Source organism: Heterodontus francisci, chromosome 20 (assembly GCF_036365525.1).
Source record: "Heterodontus francisci isolate sHetFra1 chromosome 20, sHetFra1.hap1, whole genome shotgun sequence".
NCBI classification, from domain to species: Eukaryota; Metazoa; Chordata; class Chondrichthyes; order Heterodontiformes; family Heterodontidae; genus Heterodontus; species Heterodontus francisci.
The window spans coordinates 89321000-89348208 of record NC_090390.1 but is presented as its reverse complement, the minus strand read 5'-3'; the positions used below and the strand labels follow the sequence as shown (position 1 = coordinate 89348208).

The 27209-nt window shown below is 48.3% G+C and overlaps 1 protein-coding gene across 1 annotated transcript in view; it reads left to right on the top strand.

The window, feature by feature from the left end:
- The window catches only part of LOC137380819 (glutathione S-transferase omega-1-like), a 36873-nt gene extending 9833 nt beyond the window's left edge, over positions 1-27040 (top strand). Inside the window, exons 3-6 of the mRNA XM_068053203.1 lie at positions 5450-5672; positions 8510-8611; positions 19424-19530; positions 24047-27040. Of these exons, the coding sequence (XP_067909304.1) occupies positions 5450-5672; positions 8510-8611; positions 19424-19530; positions 24047-24200 (586 nt within the window). The 3' untranslated portion in view covers positions 24201-27040. The remainder of the gene's footprint in view (positions 1-5449; positions 5673-8509; positions 8612-19423; positions 19531-24046) is intronic.
- The last annotated feature ends 169 nt before the right edge of the window (positions 27041-27209 follow it).

Sequence of the window (27209 nt, the reverse complement as noted above, 5' to 3'; positions counted from 1 at the left end):
GCCAGTGTTGTAGCTGTACTGGAACAGCTTGGCTAGGGGTGCAGCAAGTTCTGGAGCACAGGTCCTCGTACTATCACCGGAATATTGTCAGGGCCCATAGCTTTTGCAGTATCCAGTGCCTTCAGTCATTTCTTCATATCATGGGGAGTGAATTGAATTGGCTGAAGACTGGCATCTGTGATGCCGGGGACTTCAGGAGGAGGCCGAGATGGATCATCAATTCGGCATTTCTGGCTGAAGATTGTTGCAAATGCGTCTGCCTTATCTTTCACACTGATGTGCTGGGCTCCCCCATCATTGAGGATGGGGATATTTGTGGAGCCACCTCCTCCAGTTAGTTGTTTAATTGTCCACCACCATTCACAGCTGGATGTGGCAGGACTGCAGAGCTTAGACCTAATCCGTTGGTTATGGGATCGCTTAGCTCTGTCTATCGCATGCTGCTTATACAGTTTGGCATGCAGATAGTCCTGTGTTGTAGCTTCACCAGGTTGACACCTCATTTTGAGGTATGCCTGGTGCAGGAGTTTTAGAGATGTGGTTACACCCAAGGTGCAGGCAGATAGATGGGTGACCGCTAGAAGGGGCAGGTAGTCAGTGCAGGAATCCCCTGTGGCTATCCCCCTCTCTAACAGGTATACCATTTTGGACACTGTTGGGGGGGATGGCCTATCAAGGGAAAACAGCAGCAGCCAGAGCAGTGGCACCACGGCTGGCACTGTTGTTCAGCAGGGAGGGACAAAGTGCAGAAGAGCAATAGTTATAGGGGACTCTATAGTCAGGGGCACAGATAGGCGCTTCTGTGGACATGAAAGAGACTCCAGGATGGTATGTTGCCTCCCTGGTGCCAGGGTCAAGGATGTCTCTGAACGGACAGGGGGCATTCTGAAGGGGGAGGGTGAACAGCCAGAGGTTGTGGTACACATCGGTACCAATGACATGGGCAGGAAGAGTGACAAGGTCCTGCAGGGGGAGTTTAGGGAGTTAGGTAGTAAGTTAAAAAACAGGACCTCTAGGGTTGTAATCTCTGGATTACTCCCTGTGCCACGTGTCAGTGAGGCTAGAAATAGGAAGATAGTGCAGCTAAACACGTGGCTGAGCAGCTGGTGTAGAAGGGAGGGTTTCAGATATGTTTCGTTTTAGTTCAGTTTAGTTTAGAAATACAGCACTGAAACAGGCCCTTCGGCCCACCGAGTCTGTGCCGACCATCAACCACCCATTTATACTAATCCGACACTAATCCCATATTCCTACCACATCCTCACCTGTCCCTATATTTCCCTACCACCTACCTATACCAGGGGCAATTGCTAATGGCCAATTTACCTATCAACCTGCAAGCTGTGGGAGGAAACTGGAGCAACCGGAGGAAACCCACGCAGACACAGGGAGAACTTGCAAACTCCACACAGGCAGTACCCAGAATTGAACCCAGGTTGCTGGAGCTGTGAGGCTGCGGTGCTAACCACTGCGCCACTGTGCCACCATTGGGCTATCTGGACCATTGGGCTCTCTTCAGGGACAGATGGGACCTGTACAAGAAGGACGGGTTGCATCTAAACTGGAAGGGCACTAATATCCTGGCTGCAAGGTTTGCTAGCGTCACTCGGGAGGGTTTAAACTAGTGTGGCAGGGGGGTGGGAACCAGAGCAGTAGGACAGCTAGTGAAATAAATGAGGAGGACATAGTAAATAAGACCAGTAGGATTAAGAGGAAGAGCAGGCAGGGAGATGTTGCTGAGCACAGCGGGACTGGTGGTCTGAAATGCATTTGTTTCAATGCGAGAAGCATAACAGGTAAGGCAGATGAACTTAGAGCTTGGATTAGTACTTGGAAATATGATGTTGCTATTCCAGAGACTTGGTTGAGGGAAGGACAGGATTGGCAGCTAAATGTTCCAGGATTTAGAAGCTTCAGGCAGGATAGAGGAGGATGTAAAAGGGATGGGGGAGTTGCATTACTGGTTAAGGAGAATATCACAGCTGTACTGCGGGAGGACACCTCAGAGGGGTCATGCAGCGAGGCAATATGGGTGGAGCTCAGGAATAGGAAGGGTGCAGTCACGATGTTGGGGGTTTACTACAGGCCTCCCAACAGCCAGCGGGAGATAGAGGAGCAGATATGTAGACAGATTTTGGAAAGATGTAAAGGTAACAGTGTTGTGGTGGTGGGTGATTTTAACTTCCCCAATATTGACTGGGACTCACTTAGTGCTAGGGTCTTGGATGGGGCAGAATTTGTGAGGAGCATCCAGGAGGGCTTCTTGAAACAGTATGTAGATAGTCCAACTAGGGATGTGGCCATTCTGGACCTAGTATTGGGGAATGAGCCCGGCCAGGTGGTCCAAGTTTCAGTGGGGGAGCATTTCGGGAGCAGTGACCATAATTCCATAAGTTTTAAGGTACTTGTGGATAAGGATAAGAGTAGTCCTCGGGTGAAGGTGCTCAATTGGGGGAAGGCTAATTATAACAATATTAGGCAGGAACTGAAGAATTTAGATTGAGGGCGGCTGTTTGAGGGTAAATCAACATCTGACATGTGGGAGTCTTTCAAACGTCAGCTGATTAGAATCCAGGACCAGCATCTTCCTGTGAGGAAGAAAGACAAGTTTGGCAAGTTTCAGGAAGCTTGGATAACACGGGATATTGTGAGCCTAGTCAAAAAGAAAAAGGAATAACTTGTTAGGGCTGGAAGGCTAGGAACAGATGAAGCACTTGAGGAATATAAAGACAGTAGGAAGGAACTTAAGCAAGGAATTAGGAGGGCTAAAAGGGGTCATGAAAAGTCATTGGCAAACAGGATTAAGGAAAATCCCAAGGCTTTTTATACATATATAAAGAGCAAGAGGGTAACCAGGGAAAGGGTTGGCCCACTCAAGGACAGAGAAGGGAATCTATGTGTGGAGCCAGAGGAAATGGGTGAGGTGCTAAATGAGTACTTTGCATCAGTATTCACCAAAGAGAAGGACTTGGTGGATGATGAGCCTAGGGAAGGGAGTGCAGATAGTCTCACTCATCTCATTATCAAAAAGGAGGAGGTGTTGGGTGTCTTGCAAAACATTAAGGTAGATAAGTCCCCAGGGCCTGATGGGATCTACCCTAGAATACTGAGGGAGGCAAGGGCAGAAATTGCTGGGGCCTTGACAGAAATCTTTGCATCCTCATTGGCTACAGGTGAGGTCCCAGAGGAGAATAGCCAATGTTGTTCCTTTGTTTAAGAAGGGTGGCAAGGATAATCCAGGAAATTATAGGCCGGTGAGCTTTACGTCAGTGGTAGGGAAACTATTAGAGAGGATTCTTCGGGACAGGATTTACTCCCATTTGGAAACAAACAAACTTATTAGCGAGAGACAGCATGGTTTTGTGAAGGGAGGTCGTGTCTTACTAATTTGATTGAGTTTTTTGAGGAAGTGATGAAGATGATTGATGAAGGAAGGGCAGTGGATGTTATCTATCTGGACTTTAGTAAAGCATTTTACAAGGTCCCGCATGGCAGACTGGTAAAAAAGGTGATGCCACACGGGATCAGAGGTGAGCTGGCAAGATGGATACAGAACTGGCTCGGTCATAGAAGACAGAGGGTATCAGTGGATGGGTGTTTTTCTGAATGGAGGGATGTGACTAGTGGTGTTCCGCAGGGATCAGTGCTGGGACCTTTGCTGTTTGTAGTATATATAAATGATTTGGAGGAAAATGTAGCTGGTTTGATTAGTAAGTTTGCGGACGGCACAAAGGTTGGTGGCGTTGCGGACAGTAATGAGGAAAATCAGAGGATACAGCAGGATATAGATCGGTTGGAGACTTGGGCGGAGAAATGGCAGATGGAGTTTAATCCGGACAAATGTGAGGTAATGCATTTTGGAAGGTCTAATGCAGGTGGGAAGTATACAGTAAATGGCAGAACCTTTAGGAGTATTGACAGGCAGAGAGATCTGGGCGTACAGGTCCACAGGACACTGAAAGTGGCAACGCAGGTGGATAATGTAGTCAAGAAGGCATACAGCATGCTTGCCTTCATCGGTCGGGGCATAGAGTATAAAAATAGGCAAGTCATGTTGCAGCTGTACAGAACCTTAGTTAGGCCACACTTAGAATATTGCGTGCAATTCTGGTCGCCACACTACTCGAAGGACGTGGAGGCTTTGGAGAGGGTACAGAAGAGGTTTACCAGGATGTTGCCTGGTCTGGAGGGCATTAGCTGAGGTTGGAAAAACTCGAATTGTTTTCACTGGAACGATGGAGGTGGAGGGGCGACATGATAGAGGTTTACAAAGTTATAAGCGGCATGGACAGAGTGGATAGTCAGAAGCTTTTTCCCAGGGTGGAAGAGTCAGTTACTAGGGGACATAGGTTTAAGGTGCGAGGGGCAAAGTTTAGAGGGGATGTGCGAGGCAGGTTTTTTACACAGTGGGTGGTGAGTGCCTGGAACTTGCTGCCAGGGGAGGTGGTGGAAGCAGATACGATAGCGATGTTTAGGAGACTTCTTGACAAATATATGAATAGGAAGGGAATAGAGGGATATGGGCCCCGGAAGTGCAGAAGGTGTTAGTTTAGGCAGGCATCAGGATCGGTGCAGGCTTGGCGGGCTGAATGACCTGTTCTTGTGCTGTACTGTTCTTTGTTCTTTGCTCGAGGCATGCCCTCCTGCACTCTTCATTGAATCAGGGTTGGTCTCCTGGCTTGATGGTCATGGTAGAGTGGGGGATATGCTGGGCCAGGAGGTTACAGATTGTGGTCGAGTACAATTCTGCTGCTGTTGATGGTCCACAACGCCTCATGGATGCCCAGTTTTGCATTGCTAGATCTGTTCGAAATCTATCCCATTTAGCACGGTGATGGTGCCACACAACACGATGGACGGTATCCTCAATTTGAAGGTGGGACTTCGTCTCCACAAGGACTGTGTGGTGGTCACTCCTACCAATACAGTCATGGACAGAAGCATCTGCGGCCGGCAGATTGGTGAGGATGAGGTCAAGTATGTTTTTCCCTCGTGTTGGTTCCTTCACCACCTGCTCCAGACCCAGTCTCGCAGCTATGTCCTTTAGGACTCGGCCAGCTCGGTCAATCGTGGTGCTACTGAGCCACTCTTGGTGATGGACATTGAAGTCCCCCACCCAGAGTACATTTTGTGCCCTTGCCGCCCTCAGTGCTTTCTCCAAGTGGTGTTCAACATGGAGGAGTACTGACTCATCAGCTGAGGGAGGGCGGTAGGTGGTAATCAGTAGGAGGTTACCTTGCCCATGTTTGATCTGCTGCCATGACACTTCATGGGGTCCGGAGTCGATGTTGAGGACTCCCAGGGCAACTCCCTCCCTACTGTATACCACTGTGCCACCACCTCTGGTGGGTCTGTCCTGCCGGTGGGACAGGTCATACCTGGGGATGGTGATGGCAGTGTCATCTTTTGATGGTACTGAGATTTCAATTCCAACTCTGTTCTCTTTAAGGTATGAAACAGTCAACATCAATCTGTTGAAAAAGCCTGACTGGTTCTTTGAGAAGAATCCTCTTGGTTTGGTGCCAGTATTGGAGACCTGCCAGAATCAACTGGTCTACGATTCTCCAATCACGTGCGAGTTTCTGGATGACATGCACTCTGCGAGACGGCTCCTGCCCACAGATCCCTACGAGAAGGCCAAGCAGAAGATGTTGTTAGAACATTTCAGTAAGGTACTAATGGGAGTGGATGTATTTATTGGACTGTATGTAATGTGCCTTTCCTTTTAACCATGAGTGGAATCAGAGGGAGAGTGAAGGGGCCAGTGGCCTTTGGTTAGATCATAGAATCATGCAGATCAGAAGTGGGCCATTCAACCCATCGTGCCTGTGCCAGCTCTTTGAACAAGCTATTCAATAGTCCCTTACTCTGTCCCCATAACCAGTACATTGGAAACTAACTGATAGACATTGATTGATTGCTGTGATGAGTCAGAAACTCTATTAACATTGTTTCCTGGAACTGCCAGGATGGTAGAAGGCAAACTCGATGGATCTTGGTCTTTCTCCATCCAGCAGCTCCTCTGTCTTAAGAACATATGAACTTGAAGCAGGAATAAGCCATTCGGCCCCTCGAGCCTGCTCCACCATTCTATAAGATCATGGCTGATCTGTTTGTGTACTCAACTTCACTTTCCTGTCTCCCCCTGATACTCTCTGACTGCATTGTTTGTCAAGAATCTGTCTACCTCTGCCTTAAAATCATTCAATGACCCTGCCTCCACCACTCTCTGGGGAAGAGAGTTTCACAGACTCACAACCCTCTGAGAGAAAAATTCCTCCTCATCTCTGTCTTAAATGGGAGACCCGTTATTTTTAAACAGTGACCCCTAGTTTTATTCTCTCCCACAAAGGGAAATAGCTTTTCAACATCCACCCTGTCAAGTCCCCTCAGGATCTTATATGTTTCAATAAGATCACCTCTCATCCTTCGAAACTCCAATGAATACAGACCCAACCTGTCCAACCTTTCCTCATAAGATAACCCTCTCATCCCAGGAATCAGTCGAGTGAACCTTCTCTGAACTGCTTCCAATGCAATTATATCCTTTCTTAAGTAAGGGGCCCAAAACTGTACACAATACTCTAGATGTGGTCTCACCAATGCCTTGTACAACTGTAACAAAACATCTCTGCTTTTATGTTCATTCCCCTTGAACTAAACGAGAATATTGCATTTGCCTTCTTAATCACTTGCTGTACCTGCATACTAACTTTTTGTGTTTCGTGTACGAAGACACCCAGATCTCTCTGTATCTCAGAGTTCTGCAATCTCTCTCCATTTAAATAATATGTTGCTTTTCCATTTTTACGGCCAAAGTGGACAAGTTCACACTTTCCCACATTATACTCCATCTGCTGCTTGACTTCTGGTGCTGCAATCATTCCCCTTCAAAACTGGTCTAAACCCCTTTCTAGCACGCTGTTTGCTGGAGTCCATATCTTCACTTTTAACCCTTTCCCACCTGTGCCTCCTTACAATACCTTTTGTTAGAATTGAGATAGGAAGGTGGGTGATTCCTCTTTCAGGCTGATCAGAACACAGGAGGGAGGAGAGAACACCAGCCAAAGATGTCCAATCGGAATGCTGGGTATTGACATTAAGAGCAGGTAATGGGTGAACAACTGGAGATGGATTTTGTTTAAATAATGCTTTACAGAGAGCATTTCAATAAGGCATTGAAAAGACAATGGGGAAAGAAACAGCTCAAAAAGAGAGAGGTGAAATGTAACGTGTATAGGTGAAGCTGGCAGGAATTGAGGGAGAGGGTTAAAATCTCCAGCATGTGGTCAGCTCCACTCCTACACGTTTCTCACTGATATTAGATCTGTGCTGGGTGAGGACATGCTAGTCTGGACATGAATGTTGGTGAAGTGTGGAGACCATGCAGTGTTACCAGGTCCTGTCCTGAGCAGGAACAATGTCTTCTAACTCTTCCCTCTCGCAGACACACTGAGATAGTTCGAGTAGAAAAGGAGGAGATCATGCAATGCCTCCAGCGCATTCAGCCATTCAATGAGATAACGGGTGATCTGTATCCTAACTCCACCCACCCACCTACCTGGGCCCATATGCCTCAATATCCTTGGCTAGTAAATAGCTATCATTCTCCAATTTAAAGTTATTAATTGAGCTAACTGACTGCTTTTGGAGAGAGTTACATGCTTCTACCACCGGTTTCATTGCCATAACTGGCAAAGGTCACAGTATAATCTTTATCCAGCTCAACTCCTTCCTGAACTGGACCCTCAGCTGTTTATTGCTGAATTGGCAGACCATAATGTCCTGAGACAGATCCTGTAATTCTCACCTTTCCCAGTCAATTTCTCCACTCAATGGCCTGTTACTATTCATCAGCAATACCTTTTAAAGTGTCTGTCATCTCCCTGACCGTGACGGGAAGGCAGGGAATTCTTGCATTTATCCAAAAACTTCCATGTCCTCAGGATGTGCCAAAGTTCTTCACAGCCAGTGAAGTAGTTTTAATCACAGGTGTTGTGTTGGCAAACACAGCAGCCAGTTTGTGAACAGCAAGATCCCACAAACAATCATGAACTGACTCTGTTTTAGTGATGTTGATTGAGGGATAAATATTGGTCAGGGGCACTGGGGAGAATGCCCCTGCTCTTCAAAATAGTGTCATGGGATCTTCTATCTGGGAGGCAGATGGGACCTTGGTTTAACATCTCTTTTGAAAGATGGAACTTCCGACAGTGCAGCACTCCTTCAGTACTGCACTGGAGAGTACGCCCAGGTTTTGTGCTCAAATTTCTGGAGTAGCACACAAATGTAAAACTTTCTGTCTCAGAGGTGTGAGTGAGCGGCTGTTCAAATCTGCCAGTAGAGTCAGTACACAGCCTGCTCGGCACATTCATTGAACCCTTGGTTTTAAACAATGCTGGTGAGTGAGTGTCTGTGGATGTTATACTGAACTATGATGCTGAGTGTTACCTTCATCATTGAGTGCTCCAGTGCTGCTTGTTAATGTCTCCACCTGTTCTGTCACCAGGTGATGGGTTACATGTACAAGATTCCGATGGAAAAGAGAAAATCCGTGGATACGTCTAAAATGGAAGAGGACTTCCAGGTTCAGCTCAGCAAATTTGAAGAGGTAAAGGGGGAATCAATGAAACGCTGTAATAATACATCGGCTGGCAGTGTTGGGAGCAGGAACTGAGCGAACTTTGGATTATGATGGTGTGGGAATTTGACACAGAATTCAGGGTTTATGAGAATTGCTGCTGAATATTTAATATTCCCCTGAGCTAGTGGAAAACATAGAAAATAGGAGCAGGAGTAGGCCATTCGGCCCTTCGAGTCTGCTCCACCATTCATTATGATCATGGCTGATCATCCAACTCAGTAACCTGTTCCTGCTTTCGCCCCATACCCTTTGATCCCTTTAGACCCAAGAGCTATATCTAGCTCCTTCTTGAAAACATGCAATGTTTTGACCTCAACTGCTTTCTGTGGTAGCGAATTCCACAGGCTCACCACTCTCTGGGTGAGACACCTCCTCATCTCAGTCCTGAAAGGTTTACCCCGTATCCTTAGACTATGACTATCACTGAATGGCTGCAGGGCATCCTGAAGGGGAGGGTGATGAGGCGTAGGTCATGGTACATGTTGGTACCAATGACATAGGTAGAAAGAGGGATGAGGTCTTGCATCAAGAATTCAGGGAGTTAGGAAGTGGACTAAAATGCAGGACCTCTCGGGTTGTGATCTCTGGATTACTCCCAGTGCCACGTGCTAGCGAGTATAGAAATAGGAGAATAGCACAGATGAATGCGTGGCTTAAGAGTTGGTGCAGGAGGGAGGGTTTTAGATTCCTGGACCACTGGGACCGTTTCTGGGGAAGGTGGGATCTGTACAAGCGGGACGGTCTACATCTGAACCAGAGGGGGACTAACATCCTTGCTGGCGGGTTTGCTAGTGCTGTTGGGAAGAGTTTAAACTAATTTGGCAGGGGGAGGGGACACAGACTCCTAGCAGAATAGGGACACAGCTAAACACAGGAAAGCAAACCAGTCAGAGGGAATACAGCGGAAGTAAGTTTCAAGGGAGTAAGACCAGGATGGAAGGCCTCTACTTTAATGCCAGGAGTATTACAGGTAAAACGGATGAGTTAAGGGCAATGATTGACACGTGGAACTGTGATATAGTAGCCATCACGGAGACATGGTTGAGGGAGGGGCAGGATTGGCAGCTCAATATCCCGGGATATAGAATCTTCAGGCGAGACAGAGGAGGGGGTAAAAGAGGAGGGGGCATTGCAATATTAGTTAAGGAGTCAGTTACTGCAGTAAGGAGAGATGATATCTTGGAGGGGGCATCAAATGAAGCTTTATGGGTGGAGTTTAGGAATAAAAAAGGGACAGCCACATTGCTAGGTGTTTATTATAGACCCCCAGATAGTCAGCGGGAAATTGAGGAGCAAATATTTGCGCAATTTGCAGAGGTGTGTAAAAATAATAGGGTAATTATATTAGGTGATTTCAACTTTCCCAACATTAATTGGGATAGTCGTCGTGTTAAGGGCTTAGATGGAGTGGAGTTCTTAAAATGTATACAGGAGAACTTTTTAGCTCAATATGTAGAGGATCCAACAAGGGAGGGTGCAGTGCTGGACCTAATTCTGGGGAATGAAGCCGGACAGGTGGTTGATGTGTTGGTGGGGGATAATTTTGGTGATAGCGACCACAACATGGTACAATTTAAGCTTGTTATGGAGAAAGAAATAGACAAGTTGCGAAAAAGGTTTTGGATTGGGGGAGAGCGGACTTTAGTAAAATAAGGCAGGATCTGGCCAAGGTAGACTGGAAAGAGTTACTTGTCGGGAAATCTACAGAAGAGCAGTGGGGGGCATTCAAAAAGGAAATGGGGAGGGTACAGGCCCAACATGTTCCCTCTAGGATAATAGGTAGGAGCAACAAGCCCAGAGAACCATGGATGACCAGAAACATTCAGGGTATGATGAGAAGGAAAAGAGAGGCTTTTAGCAAATACAAGGAGAGCAAATCAATGGAAGCATTAGTGGAGTACAGAAAGTGTAGGATGGAGCTTAAGAAAGCAATTAGGAGAGCAAAGAGGGGATATGAGAAAGCTCTGGCTGGTAAAAGTAGGGGAATTCCCAAGATATTCTATAAGTATATCAATGGGAAGAGGATAACCAGGGAAAGAGTAGGACCCATTAGGGACCAAGGGGGAAATTTGTGGGTGGAGCAAGAGGACATTGGTAGGGTTTTAAACGAATACTTCACATCTGTCTTCACCCAAGAGAAAGAGGATGTAGATATAGAACTCAGAGAGAGAGACTGTGAGGTTCTTGAGCAAATAGTCATAGGGAGTGACAAGGTATTGGAGGTTTTGGAAGGCTTAAAAGTGGACAAATCTCCAGGTCTGGACGATTTGTGTCCCAGGATTCTGTGGGAGGCGAGGGTGGAGATTGCAGGGGCTCTGACCCAAATTTTTAATTCCTCTCTGGCCACGGGGGAGGTGCCAGAGGACTGGAGAACAGCTAATGTGGTCCCACTATTTAAGAAAGGTTGTAGAGATAAGCCAGGGAATTACAGACCGGTGAGTCTCACGTCAGTGGTAGGGAAACTATTGGAGAAAATTCTGAAGGAGAGAATCTATCTCCACTTGGAGAGGCAAAATTTGATTAGGATGGCTTTGTCAGAGGGAGGTCATGCCTAACAAATTTGATTGAATTTTTTGAGCATGTGACCAGGTGTGTAGATGAAGGTAGTGCAGTTGATGTAGTTTACATGGATTTCAGCAAAGCCTTTGACAAGGTCCCACATGGGAGACTTATCAAGAAAGCAAATGCACATGGGATACAGGGTAACTTGATAAGGTGGATTCAAAATTGGCTCAGCTGCAGGAGACAGAGAGTGATGACAGACGGCTGTTTTAGTGACTGGAAGCCAGTGTCCAGTGGCGTACCACAGGGATCTGTGCTGGGTCCCCTATTGTTTGTCATTTATATAAACGACATAGATGACTATGTGGGGGGTAGGATCAGTAAGTTCGCGGATGACACAAAGATTGGCCGAGTGATTAACAGTGAGGTTGAGTGTCTTGGGTTACAGGAAGATATAGACGGGATGGTCAAATGGGCAGAGAAGTGGCAGATGGAATTTAACCCTGAAAAGTGTGAGGTGATACACTTTGGAAGGAGTAATGTGACACGGAAGTATTCAAAGAATGGCCTGACACTGGGAAGTTCTGAGGAACAAAGGGACCTTGGCGTGTTTGTCCATAGATCTCTGAAGGCAGAAGGGCAGGTTAATAGGGTGGTGAAAAAGGCATATGGGACACTTGCCTTTATCAATCGAGGCATAGATTACAAAAGCAGGGAGGTCATGTTGGAGTTGTACAGAACTTTGGTAAGGCCACAGCTGGAGTACTGTGTGCAATTCTGGTCACCACATTATAGGAAGGATGTGATTGCATTGGAGGGGGTGCAGAGGCGATTCACCAGGATGTTGCCTGGGATGGAACATTTAAGCTATGAAGAGAGGTTGGATAGGCTTGGGTTGTTTTCACTGGAGCAGAGAAGACTGAGGGGGGACCAGATTGAGGTGTACAAGATTATGAGGGGCATGGACAGGGTGGATAGGGAGCAGCTGTTCCCCTTAGTTGAAGGGTCAGTTACGAGGGGTCACAAGTTTAAGGTGAGGGATGGGAGGATTAAGGGAGATTTGAGGAAGAACTTTTTTACCCAGAGGGTGGTGACGGTCTGGAATGCCCTGCCTGGGAGGGTGGTAGAGGCAGGTTGCCTCACATCCTTTAAAAAGTACCTGGATGAGCACTTGGCACATCATAACATTCAAGGCTATGGGCCAAGTGCTGGCAAATGGGTTTAGGTAGACAGGTCAGGTGTCTTTTTTAATGCATCGGTGCAGACTTGATGGGCCAAAGGGCCTCTTCTGCACTGTATTATTCTGTGATTCTGTGATTGTGTGACCCCTGGTTCTGGACTCCCTCACCATCGGGAACATCCTTCCTGCATCTACCCTGTCAAGTCCTGTTAGAATTTTATAGGTTTCTATGAGATCCCCCCCTACTCTTCTGAACTCCAGTGAATATAATCCTAACCGACTCAATCTCTCCTCATACGTCAGTCCCGCCATCCCAGGAATCAGTCTGGTAAACCTTCACTGCACTCCCTCTATAGCAAGAACATCCTTCCTCAGATAAGGAGACCAAAACTGCACACAATATTCCAGGGGTGGCCTCACCAAGGCCCTGTATAATTGCAGCAAGACATCCCTGCTCCTGTACTCGAATCCTCTCGCTATGAAGGCCAACATACCATTTGTCTTTTTTACTGCCTGTTGCACCTGCATGCTTACCTTCAGTGACTGCTGCACAAGAACACCCAGGTCTCTGTCTATTCCCCTCTCTCAGTTTATAGCCGTTCAGATAATAATCTACCTTCCTGTTTTTTCTACCAAAGTGGATAACCTCACATTTATCCACATTATACTGCATCTGCCATGCATTTCCCACTCACTCAACTTGTCCAAATCACCCTGAAGCCTCTCTGCATCCTCCTCACAACTCACCCTCCACCCAGTTTTGTGTCATCTGCAAATTTGGAGATATTACATTTAGTTCCCTCATCTGAATCATTAATATATATTGTGAATAGCTGGGGTCCTAGCACCGATCCCTGCGGTACCCCACTAGTCACTGCCTGCCATTCGGAAAAGGACCCATTTACCCCTACTCTTTGTTTCCTGTCCACCAAACAATTTTCTATCCATCGCAATACACTACCCCCAATCCTATGCGCTTTAATTTTACACGCTAATCTCTTATGTGGGACTTTGTCAAAAGCCTTCTGAAAGTTCAAATAAACCATATCCACTGGCTCCCCCTCATCAACTTTACGAGTTACATCCTCGAAGAATTCTAGTAGATTTGTCAAGCATGATTTCCCTTTCATACATCCATGCTGACTCTGTCCGATTCTACCACTGTTCTCTAAGTGCTCTGCTATAAAATCTTTGATAATGGACTCTGGAATTTTCCCCACTACTGACATCAGGCTGACTGGTCTATAATTCCCTGCTTTCTCTCTACCTCCCTTTTTAAATAGTGGGGTTACATTAGCTACCCTCCAATCTGTAGGAACTGTTCCAGAGTCTATAGAATCTTGGAAGATGACCACCAATGCATCCACTATTTCTAGGGCCACTTCCTTAAGTACTCTGGGATGCATACCATCAGGCCCTGGGGATTTATCGGCCTTCAATCCCATCAATTTCCCCAACACCATTTCTCTACTAATAACGATTTCCTCCCGTTCCTCTCTCTCACTAAGCCCTGTGTTCCCCAACATTTCTGGTATGATATTTGTGTCCTCCTTTGTGAAGACAGAACCAAAGTATGCATTTAGTTGGTCAGCCATTTCTTTGTTCCCCATAATAAATTTCCCTGTTTGTGACTGTAAGGGATCTATATTTATCTTCACCAATCTTTTTCTCTTCACATATCGATAGAAACTTTTACAGTCAGTTTTTATGTTCCCCGCAAGCTTACTCTCGTACTCTATTTACCCCTTCTTAATCAATCCCTTGGTCCTCCTTTGCTGAATTCGAAACTGCTCCCAATCCTCAGGTCTGTTGTTTTTTCTGGTGAATTTATATACCTCTTCCTTGGATCTAATGCTATCTCTAATTTCCCCGTGTAAGCCGTGGTTTGGCTACCTTTCCCGTTTTACTTTTGCGCCAGACAGGAATAAGCAATTGTTGCAGTTCATCCATGCACTCTTTGAACGTTTGCCATTGCCTATCCACCGTCATCCCTTTAAGTAACGTTTCCCAATCTGTCATAGCCAACCCGCGCCTCATACCTTCGTAGTTTCCTTTCCTAAGATTCAGGACCCAACAGGCCAACACGCTCTCCGCTTCTAACAAACTCCTGAAATCGAAGATAAAGCCAAGCTGCCACACTGACAGGACGATATACTGAATACAAATATAAATGAGAAGACAGACTTGCATTTCTACAGCACCTTTCACAACCTCAGAACAGCCCAAAGCTCTTCACAGCCAACAAAGTATTTTTGAAGTGTAGTCACTGTTGTAATGTAGGAAACTCAGCAGCCACTTTGTCTTCACCAATCTTTTTCTCTTCACATACCTATAGAAACTTTTACAGTCAGTTTTTATGTTCCCTGCAAACTTGTCCTCGTACTCTATTTACCCCTTCTTAATCAATCCCTTGGTCCTCCTTTGCTGAATTCGAAACTTTGTGCACAGCAAGATCCCACAAATTGCAATGAGATAATGGCCCAGATCATCTGTATCAGTGATGTTGGTTAAGGCCTGGATAATGGACCCTCTTCTTCGAATTGTGGCCATGGGATCTTTTACATCCATCTGAGAGGACAGACAGGGCCTCAGTTTACCATCTTATCTGAAAGACGGCACCTCCGACAGTGCAGCGCTCCCTCGGTACTGACCCGATGCTGACAGTGCAGCACAGCCTCAGTACCAACCTTCCAATTGTGCAGCACTCCCTCAGTACTGACCTTCTGACAGTGCAGCATTCCCTCAGTAGTGACCTTCTGACAGTGCAGCACTCCCTCAGTACAGACCCTCTGACAGTGCAGCACTCCCTCAGTACTGACCCTCCGACAGTGCAGCACTCCCTCAGTACTGACCCTCCGACTGTGCAGCACTCCCTCAGTACAGACCCTCCGACAGTGCAGCTCTCCCTCAGTACTGACCCTCCGACAGTGCAGCACTCCCTCAGTACTGAACATCTGACAGTGCAGCTCTCCCTCAGTGCAGACCCTCTGACAGTGCAGCACTCTCTCAGTACTGACCCTCCGACAGTGCAGCACTCCCTCAGTACTGACCCTCCGACAGTGCAGCACTCCCTCAGTACTGTCCCTCCGACAGTGCAGCACTCCCTCAGTACAGACCCTCTGACAGTGCAGCACTCTCTCAGTACTGACCCTCTGACAGTGCAGTTCTCCCTCAGTACTGACCCTCTGACAGTGCAGCTCTCCTTCAGTACTGACCCTCTGACCGTGCAGCACTCCCTCAGTACTGACCCTCCGACAGTGCAGCTCTCCCTCAGTACAGACCCTCCGACAGTGCAGCACTCTCTCAGTACTGACCCTCCGACAGTGCAGCACTCCCTCAGTACTGACCCTCCGACAGTGCAGCACTCCCTCAGTACTGTCCCTCCGACAGTGCAGCACTCCCTCAGTACAGACCCTCTGACAGTGCAGCACTCCCTCAGTACTGAACCGCTGACAGTGCAGCACTCCCTCAGTACTGACCCTCCGACAGTGCAGCACTCCCTCAGTACTGACCCTCTGACAGTGCAGTTCTCCCTCAGTACTGACCCTCTGACAGTGCAGCACTCCCTCAGTACTGACCCTCCGACAGTGCAGCACTCCCTCAGTACTGACCCTCCGACAGTGCAGCTCTCCCTCAGCACAGACCCTCCGACAGTGCAGCTCTCCCTCAGTACAGACCCCCCGACAGTGCAGCACTCCCTCAGTACTGACCCTCCGACAGTGCAGCTCTCCCTCAATACTGACCCTCTGACAGTGCTGCACTCCCTCAGTACTGACCCTCTGACCGTGCAGCACTCCCTCAGTACTGACCCTCCGACAGTGCAGCTCTCCCTCAGTACAGACCCTCCAACAGTGCAGCACTCCCTCAGTACTGACCCTCTGACAGTGCAGCTCTCCCTCAGTACAGACCCTCCGACAGTGCAGCACTCCCTCAGTACTGACCCTCCTACAGTGCAGCTCTCCCTCAGTACAGACCCTCCGACAGTGCAGCACTCCCTCAGTACTGACCCTCCGACAGTGCAGCTCTCCCTCAGTACTGACCCTCCGACAGTGCAGCTCTCCCTCAGTACTGACCCTCCGACAGTGCAGCACTCCCTCAGTACTGACCCTCTGACAGTGCAGCGCTCCCTCAGTACTGACCCTCCGACAGTGCAGCACTCCCTCAGTACTGACCCTCTGACAGTGCAGCGCTCCCTCAGTACTGACCCTCCGACAGTGCAGCACTCCCTCAGTACTGACCCTCTGACAGTGCAGTACTCCCTAGAACCATAGAACATTTACGGCACCAAAAGAGGCCATTCAGCCCATCCTGTCTGCGCTGGCTGAAAAAACTTGCCGTCCAATCCAATCCCACCTTCCAACACCTGGTCCGTAGCCTTGCAGGTTACAGCACTTCAGGTGCATGTCCAGGTACCTTTCTAAAGAGTTGAGGATTTCTGCCTCCACCACCATTCCTGGCAGTGAATTCCAGACACCCACCACCCTCTGGGTGAATAGGTTTTTCCTCATGTCCCCTCTAATCCTTCTACCAATCACCTTAAATCTCTGCCCCCTGGTAATTGACCTCTGCGCTAGGGGAAACAGGTCCTTCCTGTCTACTCTATCTAGGCCCCTCATAATTTTGTATACCTCTATTAAGTCACCCCTCAGCCTCCTCAGTTCCAGGGAAAACAACCCTCGCCTATCCAATCTTTCCTCATCGCTGCAACTTTCGAGACCTGGCAACATTCTTGTAAATCTCCTCTGTACTCTCTCCAGAGCAATTATGTCCTCCTGTAATGTGGTGACCAGAACTGTACACAATACTCCAGCTGTGGCCTAACCAGCGTTTTATACAGTTCCAGTATTACATCCCTGCTTTTGTATTCTATACCTCGGCCAATCAAGGATAACATTCCATATGCCTTCTTCACCACTCTATCTACCTGTCCTGTCATCTTCAAGGACCTGTGGACATGCACTCCAAGGTCTCGCACTTCTTCTACCTCTCTCAATATCCTCCCGTTTATTGTGTATTCCCTCGCTTTATTTGCCCTCCCCAAACGCATTACCTCACACTTCTCTGGATTGAATTCCATTTGCCACTTTTCCGCCCACTCAACCAATTCATTGATATAATTCTGGAGTCTACAGCTATCCTCTTCACTATCAACTACACGGCCAATTTTTGTGTCATCTGCAAATTTCCCAATCATGCCTCTCACGTTTAAGTCCAAATCGTTAACATATACCACAAACAGCAAGGACCCAACACTGAGCCCTGTGGAACGCCACTGGAAACAGCTTTCCATTCACAAAAATATCCGTCAACTACTATCCTTTGTTTCCTGTCACTGAGCCAATTCTGGATCCAACCTGCCACATTCCCCTGTATCCCATGGGCTTTCATTTTACTGACCAGCCTGCCATGTGGGACCTTGTCAGATGCCTTACTAAAATCCATGTAGACCACATCCACTGCACTACCCTCATCAATCCTCCTGCAATAGAGTTTCAGCCTGGATTTTGTGTTCAAATCTCTGGAGTGAGACTTTAACCCATGATCTGCTGACTCAGAGGTGAAAATACCCACCGAGCCACAATGAGGTCATGAGCTCTGAAACCCAGACCTGCCAACAAACCACAGGGAACACCCCAATCAGCAACTCTACCCAAGGCAGGTCATCCCCAAGGTCAGGCAGACGTCTAAAGCAGCTGATAACATGAGATTTCTCTCTGATGTAACCAGACTTGGAGCTGCCTGGGAAAGGACAGGGAGCATCTTACTTTCAAATCACAACACTTAGGAACATTTGCGAAGAGTTAACCTGTTTGTGGGTTGGAACAGCAGCAATGTGTATGTTCCAGGGCGAAAGGCTTGCAATTGCTGAACAGACTTTCTTAAAGGATTCAAGGTGTTGATGTCCATCAGCTGTAAGAAGCCTGAGGCTGCATTGCAATCTCTACTTTATCACTTAGGAAAGGGCACGGCTGAGGAAGCAGAACATTGTGGTGTCGAGAATGTAGGCAGCAGGGAGACGAGGAGGGGAAAAAAGCCTTATTCTAAGAATCCAAAGCTTAATTACGGAATAAATCCTGACTATGGGAAGCATTGGGCTGTAGTGCAGGCTTTAACAGTGGAGATGTGAGGATGGGTGTAGAGTTGGGAGTTTATCTTGACTATCTCTCGGCAACAGAACCTTTCCTCTGGAGTGTGAATGGGTGGACCAAGTACATGCTGGGCTACTTCAGATACAGTCTGTGCGAGCAACCAGGTTGACACTTTTCTTCATGTTTCCTGTGCAGTGGTCAGGACTGGAGATTGGAACGGTCACCTCATGCCCTGGAGCCTCCATGATTGGCCTGTACATGAGAGATCCTGGTGGTACCTGGGAATGCTCACAAGGAACCAGTGATGGAAGGACTCACTAGTCATGTCCCATTCCAGTTCTCCTTGTACTTTTTTCCCCCTAAAATATACCTTCTTCATAAAAATTTGCAAAACTCCATTACAAAACAGTTCAAAACAGTTCAATTTTCACATTCCGGAAAGTACAATCGAGATCAGATTTCTGCCATACAGAAAAACATGAAGTGCCTCACAATTCTTGCCATTCCATTTTAAATGCAATGTACATTGGCGTGACATCGTAAAAAACATTTTGGTGCATACAGCCCGAGGGATTTTACACGGGTTCCAGACCCTCAATATACTATGGCGGGAGGGCCTTTCCCCATTGAGCCTTTGCTGTGGCTGCCCCAAGGTTTAGTCTGTCCCTCAGCACGTTGTCCTGGACCTTGGAATGTGCCAGTCTGCAACACTCGGTCATGGACAACTCTTTGCGCTGGAAGACCAGCAAGTTTCAGGCAGACCAAAGAGCGTCTTTCACTGAACCGATAGTCGTCCAGCAGCAGTTGATGTTTATCTTGGTATACGTCCCTGGGAATAGCCCGTAGAGCACAGACTCCTGTTACAGAGCTGCTTGGGATGAACCTCGACAAAAACCACTGCATCTCTTTCCACACCTGCTTTGTAAAGGTACATTCCAATTCTCCTTGCACGTTCAGCCCTTGAGTATCACTCTTTCCTCTGCTGTCCTGACCTCTGATTTGTTGCAGCAATTAGGTGGGTTGAAGACTCGTTTCATTGCTGGTGACTCAGTGACAATGATCGACTACCTGCTGTGGCCCTGGTTCGAACGCCTGGAGGCCCTCTTGCTGAGCAAGTGAGTAAGCAACATTAAACTGGTGTTAACGGGGGAGTGGGGGTGGGGGGTGGAGCATGGTTCAGGTACTGCTGCAATGTGGGTCAAATCCGACCCAGGCCAATGACATAAATGCTTCGTCTGTCTGCTCATTGTTAGGGGCCGATGTGAAATGAGTTTGGAAAGTCACAGAACTCTTCCAAGTGGGTTCAAACCTGCAGTGCAAAGCTGCCCTAAACTGAAACTAACTTCATAGCCTTGCTCATAGAGAACATTGATTGGCTGGTGTAATGGAGAATGTTCTTCAGGAACTGTGTAGAGGGAGCTTTACTCTGTATCTAACCCCGTGCTGTACCTGTCCTGGGAGTGTTTGATGGGGACAGTGTAGAGGGAGCTTTATTCTGTATCTAACCCCCGTTTTGCTGTACCTGTCCTGGGAGTGTTTGATGGGGACAGTGCAGAGGGAGCTTTACTCTGTATCTAACCCCATGCTGTACCTGTCCTGGGGGTGTTTGATGGGGACAGTGCAGAGGGAGCTTTACTCTGTATCTAACCCCGTGCTGTACCTGTCCTGGGAGTGTTTGATGGGGACAGTGTAGAGGGAGCTTCACTCTGTATCTAACCCCATGCTGTACCTGTCCTGGGAGTGTTTGATGTGGACAGTGTAGAGGGAGCTTTATTCTGTATCTAACCCCATGCTGTACCTGTCCTGGGGGTGTTTGATGGGACAGTGTAGAGGGAGCTTTATTCTGTATCTAACCCTGTACCTGTCCTGGGAGGAGGGGAGGAGGTCATGCTGAGTGGTGGGGTCCGGGATCTGGTCATTTAGCTACACAACAGGAGGAAACCTAGGAGCAGGAAGGGGAAAAGGAGGAAGCCTCACCCTTAAAGATTGAGACAGGAATGATTTTAAAGCACTGGTCACGTTTCTGTCCTGCTCGGTGGCACCAGGGAGACTTTGACCTTTTCAGTCCTTGTCCAAGCAATTCCCACACCTCTCAAGTTGCAGATACTGACAGAGGTCAGTCTTCTGATTTTGGATTTATTCCTCAATGAGTCAACAGGAATAAGGACCGCCTTCCCAAACCTCCGGACACACATAATCCCAACAGTCAAGGCCAACCAATGAGGAATACTGTCTATGACGTTACTGTCCAATTGTTTAATGGTCTTGTATCAATATCCTCCGCTTAATTTGCAGGGAGGAATGTGATCCGGATGAGGTTAACATTTGTTGAGTAATATTGCTGCTTTACATTGCAATCTTAATTTATAAAGCTGCTTTGATAACAGCAATGTACAGACCGGGAGAGTTCATTTGGCCCACTCATTGTTGAGGAAATAGTACACATTACTGAGTCTCATAGCCAGCTCTGGGTTTTTTAAAATTTTATTCATGGGATGTGGACGAACCTGGCCAGGCCAACATTTATTACCCATCCCTAATTGCCCTTGAGAAGGTGGTGGTGAGCTGCCTTCTTGAACCGCTGCAGTCCATGTGGGGTAGGTACACCCACTGTGCTAGCAGTTAGATACAACTGAATGTTTGCTAGGCCATTTCAGAGGGTATGTAAGAGTTAACCACATTTCTGTGGGTCTGGAGTCACATGTCGGCCAGACCAGGTAAGGACAGCAGATTTCCTTCCTGAAAGGACATTAGTGAACCAGATGGGTTTTTACAACAATCGACAATGGTTTCATGGCCATCATTAGACTAGCTTTTTAATTCCAGATTTTTAATTAATTGAATTCAAATTCCACCTTCTGCTGTGGTGGGATTTGAACCCATGTCCCCAGAGCAATACCTTGGGTCTCTGGGTTACTAGTCCAGTGATAATACCACTACACCACCGCCTCCCCTGCTGTTTCTCCATCTTTAACCAGTTCAGACAGACATGAGCTGCACAAGGACCCTGGCTACAGAGACCTAAGGCACCAGATCAATGCAGTCTACAACACCTAGTGACCAGTAATTAATGACTGCTACAACTAGTGATCAATTAATAATGACTGCAAGCATTACAGGTTGGCCACTAATGATCACTAAAAAGCTGAGAGATGAGGTACATTCAGGGTTCACTACTACCGAGGGTTCTGGAACAAGAGGCCCAGAATGTGAGACACTGAATGAGGGATCTGGGACGAGGGATCTGGGACGAGAGATCTGGGACAAGGGATATGGGATGAGAGATCTGGGACGAAGGATCTGGGACGAGGAATCTTGGGTGAGGGATCTGGGACAAGGGTTCTAGGATGAGGGATCTGGGACGAGGGATCTGGGAAGAGGGATCTTGGGCGAGGGATCTGGGACGAAGGATCTGGGACGAGGGATCTGGGATGAGGGATCTGGGATAAGGGATCTAGGACGAGGGATCTGGGATGAGGGATCTGGGATAAGGGATCTAGGACGAGGGATCTGGGATGAGGGATCTTGGGCGAGGGATCTGGGACGAGGGAGCTGGGACGAGCGATCTGGGACGAGGGATCTTGGGTGAAGGATCTTGGGTGAGGGATCTGGGACAAGGGATCTCAGACGAGGGGTCTGGGACGAAGGATCTGGGACAAGGCAATGGGACATGAGTCTGGGATGGGGGGTCTGGGACGAGGGATCTTGGTTGAGGGATCTGGGACGAGGGATCTGGGACGAGGGATCTGGGACAAGGGATCTTGGGTGAGGGATCTTGGACGAGGGAACTGAGAAGAGGGATCTGGGAAGAGGGATCTGGGACGAGCGATCTCGGACGAGGGATCTTGGGTGAGGGATCTTGGGCGAGGGATCTTGGGTGAGGGATCTGGGATGAGGGATCTGGGACAAGGGGTCTAGGATGAGGGATCTTGGGTGAGGGATCTTGGATGAGGGATCTGGGACAAGGGGTCTGGGATGAGGGATCTTGGACGAGGGGTCTTGGACGAGGGATCTTGGACGAGGGATCTTGGACAAGGGGTCTAGGACGAGGGGTCTGGGATGAGGGATCTTGGGTGAGGGATCTGGGACAAGGGATCTGGGATGAGGGATCTTGGATGAGGGATCTTGGATGAGGGATCTGGGACAAGGGGTCTGGGATGAGGGATCTTGGACGAGGGATCTTGGACGAGGGATCTGGGACAAGGGGTCTTGGACGAGGGATCTTGGACGAGGGATCTTGGACAAGGGGTCTAGGACGAGGGGTCTGGGATGAGGGATCTTGGGTGAGGGATCTGGGACAAGGGATCTGGGATGAGGGATCTTGGATGAGGGATCTTGGGTGAAGGATCTGGGATCAGGGGTCTGGGACGAGGGGTCTGGGACGAGGGATCTGGGTCGAGGGATCTGGGACAAGGGTTCTGGGACGAGGGTTCTGGGACGAGGGGTCTGGGACGGGGGGTCTGGGACGAGGGATCTTGGGTGAGGGATCTGGGACAAGGGAATGGGACAAGGGACTGGGACGAGGGATCTGGGACGAGGGATCTGGGACTAGGGGTCTAGGACGAGGGATCTTGGGTGAGGGATCTAGGGTGAGGGATCTGGGACGAGGGATCTGGGACAAGGGGGTCTTGGCTGAGGGATCTTGGCTGAGGGATCTTGGCTGAGGGATCTGGGACAAGGGATCTGGGACAAGGGGTGTAGGACGATGGATCTTGGATGAGGGTTCTGGGATGAGGGATCTGGGACAAGGGGGTCTAGGACGAGGGATCTTGGATGAGGGATCTTGGATGAGGGATCTGGGATGAGGGATCTGGGATGAGGGATCTAGGACGAGGGATCTGGGACGATGGATCTGGGATGTCGGATCTTGGGCGAGGGATCTGGGACAAGGGATCTGGGACGAGGGATTTGGGACGAGGGATCTGGGACGAGGGATCTTGGGTGAAGGATCTGGGACGAGGGGTCTGGGACGAGGGATCTTGAACGAGGGAATGGGACGAGGAGTCTGGGACGGGGGGTCTGGGACGAGGGATCTTGGGTGAGGGATCTGGGACAAGGGAATGGGACGAGGGATCTTGGGTGAGGAGTCTGGGACGAGGGGTCTGGGACGGGGGGTCTGGGACGAGGGATCTTGTGTGAAGGATCTGGGATGAGGGAATGGGACGAGGAGTCTGGTGGTTTGGGATCTGGGATGAGGGTTTTAGGATGAGCAATCTAAATATAATTAAACGTAAGAGATTATAACCAGAGGACAGGAGAAATGTCTTCACACTGAGAGTTTGAGTCTGTGGGATTCACTCCCAGGGTTAATGGTGAGGCAGAAGCTATATGAACATTGAAGATCAGGTTGACTGGGTGGATGAAGGAAAAGGGAGGGGATATGGGAATAGAACTATTTACTCACGTGTAGGGTGAAGGCTAACACAGACTGGTTGGGCCGAATGGCCTGATTTTGTTTTGTACGTTCTATGTATGGATGTATCTCAATGACCCCACGTTTACAAAGCAGCTGAGTTCTGAGCGTGGGCCATCCTCAGTGGAGGGAGGATGTGTATAAAATCCAGAGCTGGGCTATTTCAGGACCAGTGCTGGTTAATGATTCTCTTCTCTGTTTTTCACTGAATCTCACAGGTTCTTGGACCAGACGCCTACACTCAAGCGCTGGATGCAGGAAATGCAGAAAGATCCTGCTGTCAAGGCAACTGCCGCTGACATCGAAGCCTATCGTGGTTTCTATGAGCTGTATGCTCAGGGAAATCCCGAAGCCTGTGACTACACCCTCTGAGCACTGGTCCCTGCCTACTTCACCGGGACTGAACAGGCCACAATCCGTAACCAGTAACTAGTAATCAGTAACCGGTAACTGGTAACCAGTAATCATTAACCTGTAATCGGTAACTAGTAATCAGTAACCGGTAACCAGTAATCATTAACCCGTAACCAGTAACTAGTAATCAGTAACCGGTAACTGGTAACCAGTAATCATTAACCTGTAATCGGTAACTAGTAATCAGTAACCGGTAACCAGTAATCATTAACCCGTAACCAGTAACTAGTAATCAGTAAGCGGTAACTGGTAACCAGTAATCATTGACCTGTAATCGGTAACTAGTAATCAGTAACCGGTAACCAGTAATCATTAACCCGTAACCAGTAACTAGTAATCAGTAAGCGGTAACTGGTAACCAGTAATCATTAACCTGTAACCGGGAACCAGTAATCAGTAACCGGGAACCAGTAATCGGTAACCAGTAACCAGTACACTCACTCTTCCCTTTGCAGCACATTCTGCAGACAGGTGAGGTCACTGACATCAAGGAGCTGATATAAAACTGATCCTGAATCACATTGACTGTTCCCTCATCCCCGATTCAATCTAATTTTATATTAACCCTGGACAGAAACCTGCAGATGCTGGAAGCCAGAAATAGAAAGTCGAATACTGGAGGCATTCACTGAGCAGGAGGGTCTGAAGATAATAAATACTGGGTTTCACCTGTCTGACTTATTTCAGTCCTTCCCAATGTTTATGGAGCTGCTCTGGTGCTGCCAGTATCCCGGCTTTTTATTGTTACTGAATGTGTTCTTTTCTCAGAGCAACGGTTGAGACTGTGCCGTCTGGGTCTGTGCAATCTGCGACTGTGCCGTCTGGGTCTGTGCCGTCTGAGTCTGTGATGTCTGGGTCTATGCTGTCTGCGTGTCTGGATCTGTGGTGTCTGGGACTGTGCTGTCTGGGTCTATGCTGTCTGGGTCTCTGCTGTCTGGGTGTCTGGGTCTATGCTGTCTGGGATTGTGCTGTCTGGAGGTCTGTGCTGTCTGGGTGTCTGGGACTGTGCTATCTGGGTCTGTACTGTCTGTGCTGTTTGGACTGGACTGTCTGGGTGTCTGGGACTGTGTTGTCTGGGACTGTACTGTTTGGGTGTTTGGGTCTGTTCTGTCTGGGTGTCTGGGTTTGTGCTGTCTGTGTGTCTGGGTCTGTGCTGAGTGGGTCTGTGCTTTCTGGGTGCCTGGGTCTGTGCTGTCTGGGTCTGTGCAGACTGGGTGTCTAGGACTGTGTTGTCTAGGTGTCTGGGTCTGTGCTGTCTAGGTCTGTGCTGTCTGGATGTCTGGGACTATGCTGTCTGGGTGTCTGGGACAGTGCTGTCTGGGACTGTGCTGTTTGGCTGGGACTGTGCTGTCTGGGTGTCTGGGACTGTGCTGTCTTTCTGGGACTGTATGATCTTTCTGGGCCTGTACTGTCTGTCTGGGACTGTGCTGTCTGTCTGGGACTGTATGGTCTGTCTGGGCCTGTGCTGTCTGTCTGGGACTGTGCTGTCTGTCTGGGACTGTATGGTCTGTCTGGGCCTGTGCTGTCTGTCTGGACCTGTGCTGTCTGTCTGGGACTGTATGATCTTTCTGGGCCTGTGCTGTCTGTCTGGGACTGTATGATCTTTCTGGGCCTGTGCTGTCTGTCTGGGACTGTGTGGTCTGTCTGGGCCTGTGCTGTCTGTCTGGGACTGTATGGTCTGTCTGGGCCTGTGCTGTCTGTCTGGGACTGTGCTGTCTGTCTGGGCCTGTGCTGTCTGTCTGGGACTGTGCTGTCTGGCCGGTAGAGGTGGCTTGTTTCCTTGGAGATCTGAGAAAAGGGGAAAATTTGATTGCAGTTCAGCAAAGTTTAAAAAGAGTCCACAGTTCAGCTCACTGCTGAATTAGCAAACAGTTTTTGGAAAGATTTATTTTGGCTACATGCCTGTTGTTTGTGAACAGTATCAGATAAATTTCCATGCCAGAAATACTCAACAAATCCCCTGAGTTTTTTTTATCGAAATGCCTTCCTCCTGGTGTTTGTACATTATTTCTCTGCCTGTCAGCAGACCTGGGCAGGATTAATATCATGTGAATATCTTTCCATGTAATTACTCTTCCTCCCTCCCCTGAATGATTATTAACTCTCTGACAGTCACCAGAACTTTCCGCCACATCAAGAACACAAATACTTGTGTTTCTTTGTTCCCTGGAACCACTCTGGTAAATCTCTTCAGTTCCCTGCCTTCCTTCTGACAATGTGTTGGCCAGTATTGGAGAAATTAATCTAGCTACAGTATTTTATAAAGATTTAGTCTAACTGTGGCTGTTTCCTACAACAACACTGGCTAAAACAGCTCAGATCATTTCATTATCCACATGATTCCAGTTTGTAGTTAGTAACCTATCCAGGGCCCCATTCCAGCCAGAAATGGACTGGGACTCGAGGAAAACCTGAGCAAGTTTGAGTTTCTTTTCCATTTGAGCAGTCACTAGTCTCTTGGCCATCATCCCTCTTCCGATAACACATTCTACATTCCCCCCATCGCTGCACAGAGCCTCACGTCCGTCTTTTCAAGCGTCCTGGTCAATTATCTTCTGTTCTCTTCTGGCCCCATGCTCGGTGCGCTGAAGCTGCTGAGCAGTTTGTGCTCTCACCTTTATCTATCTCGACCGATTAAACTGGCAAGCCTGACTGATAATCCAAGGTCAGACTGATCTCAGAGTTTGTGTAACAGCCTGACAGGGTACCTGGTGAAGATGATGAATGTCTCGAGGTCACTGCTGTCAATATGTTAATGGAAAGATGAAGACAGATTAAACAAGGATGTTGCAAACTCATGTGGGTGTGTGTGTCAATCCTTTCCCTGGTGGGTGTTGAGGTAGTTGATGTGGAAAGGGCAGCAGTGGGTGGGGGGATGGGGGCTGCAATAATCCCCAACACCCTGTGCCAGGCAGAGGGACTATCTTGGAACATTCTTGCAACCCAGCAGCTCAACTGCGAACTGCG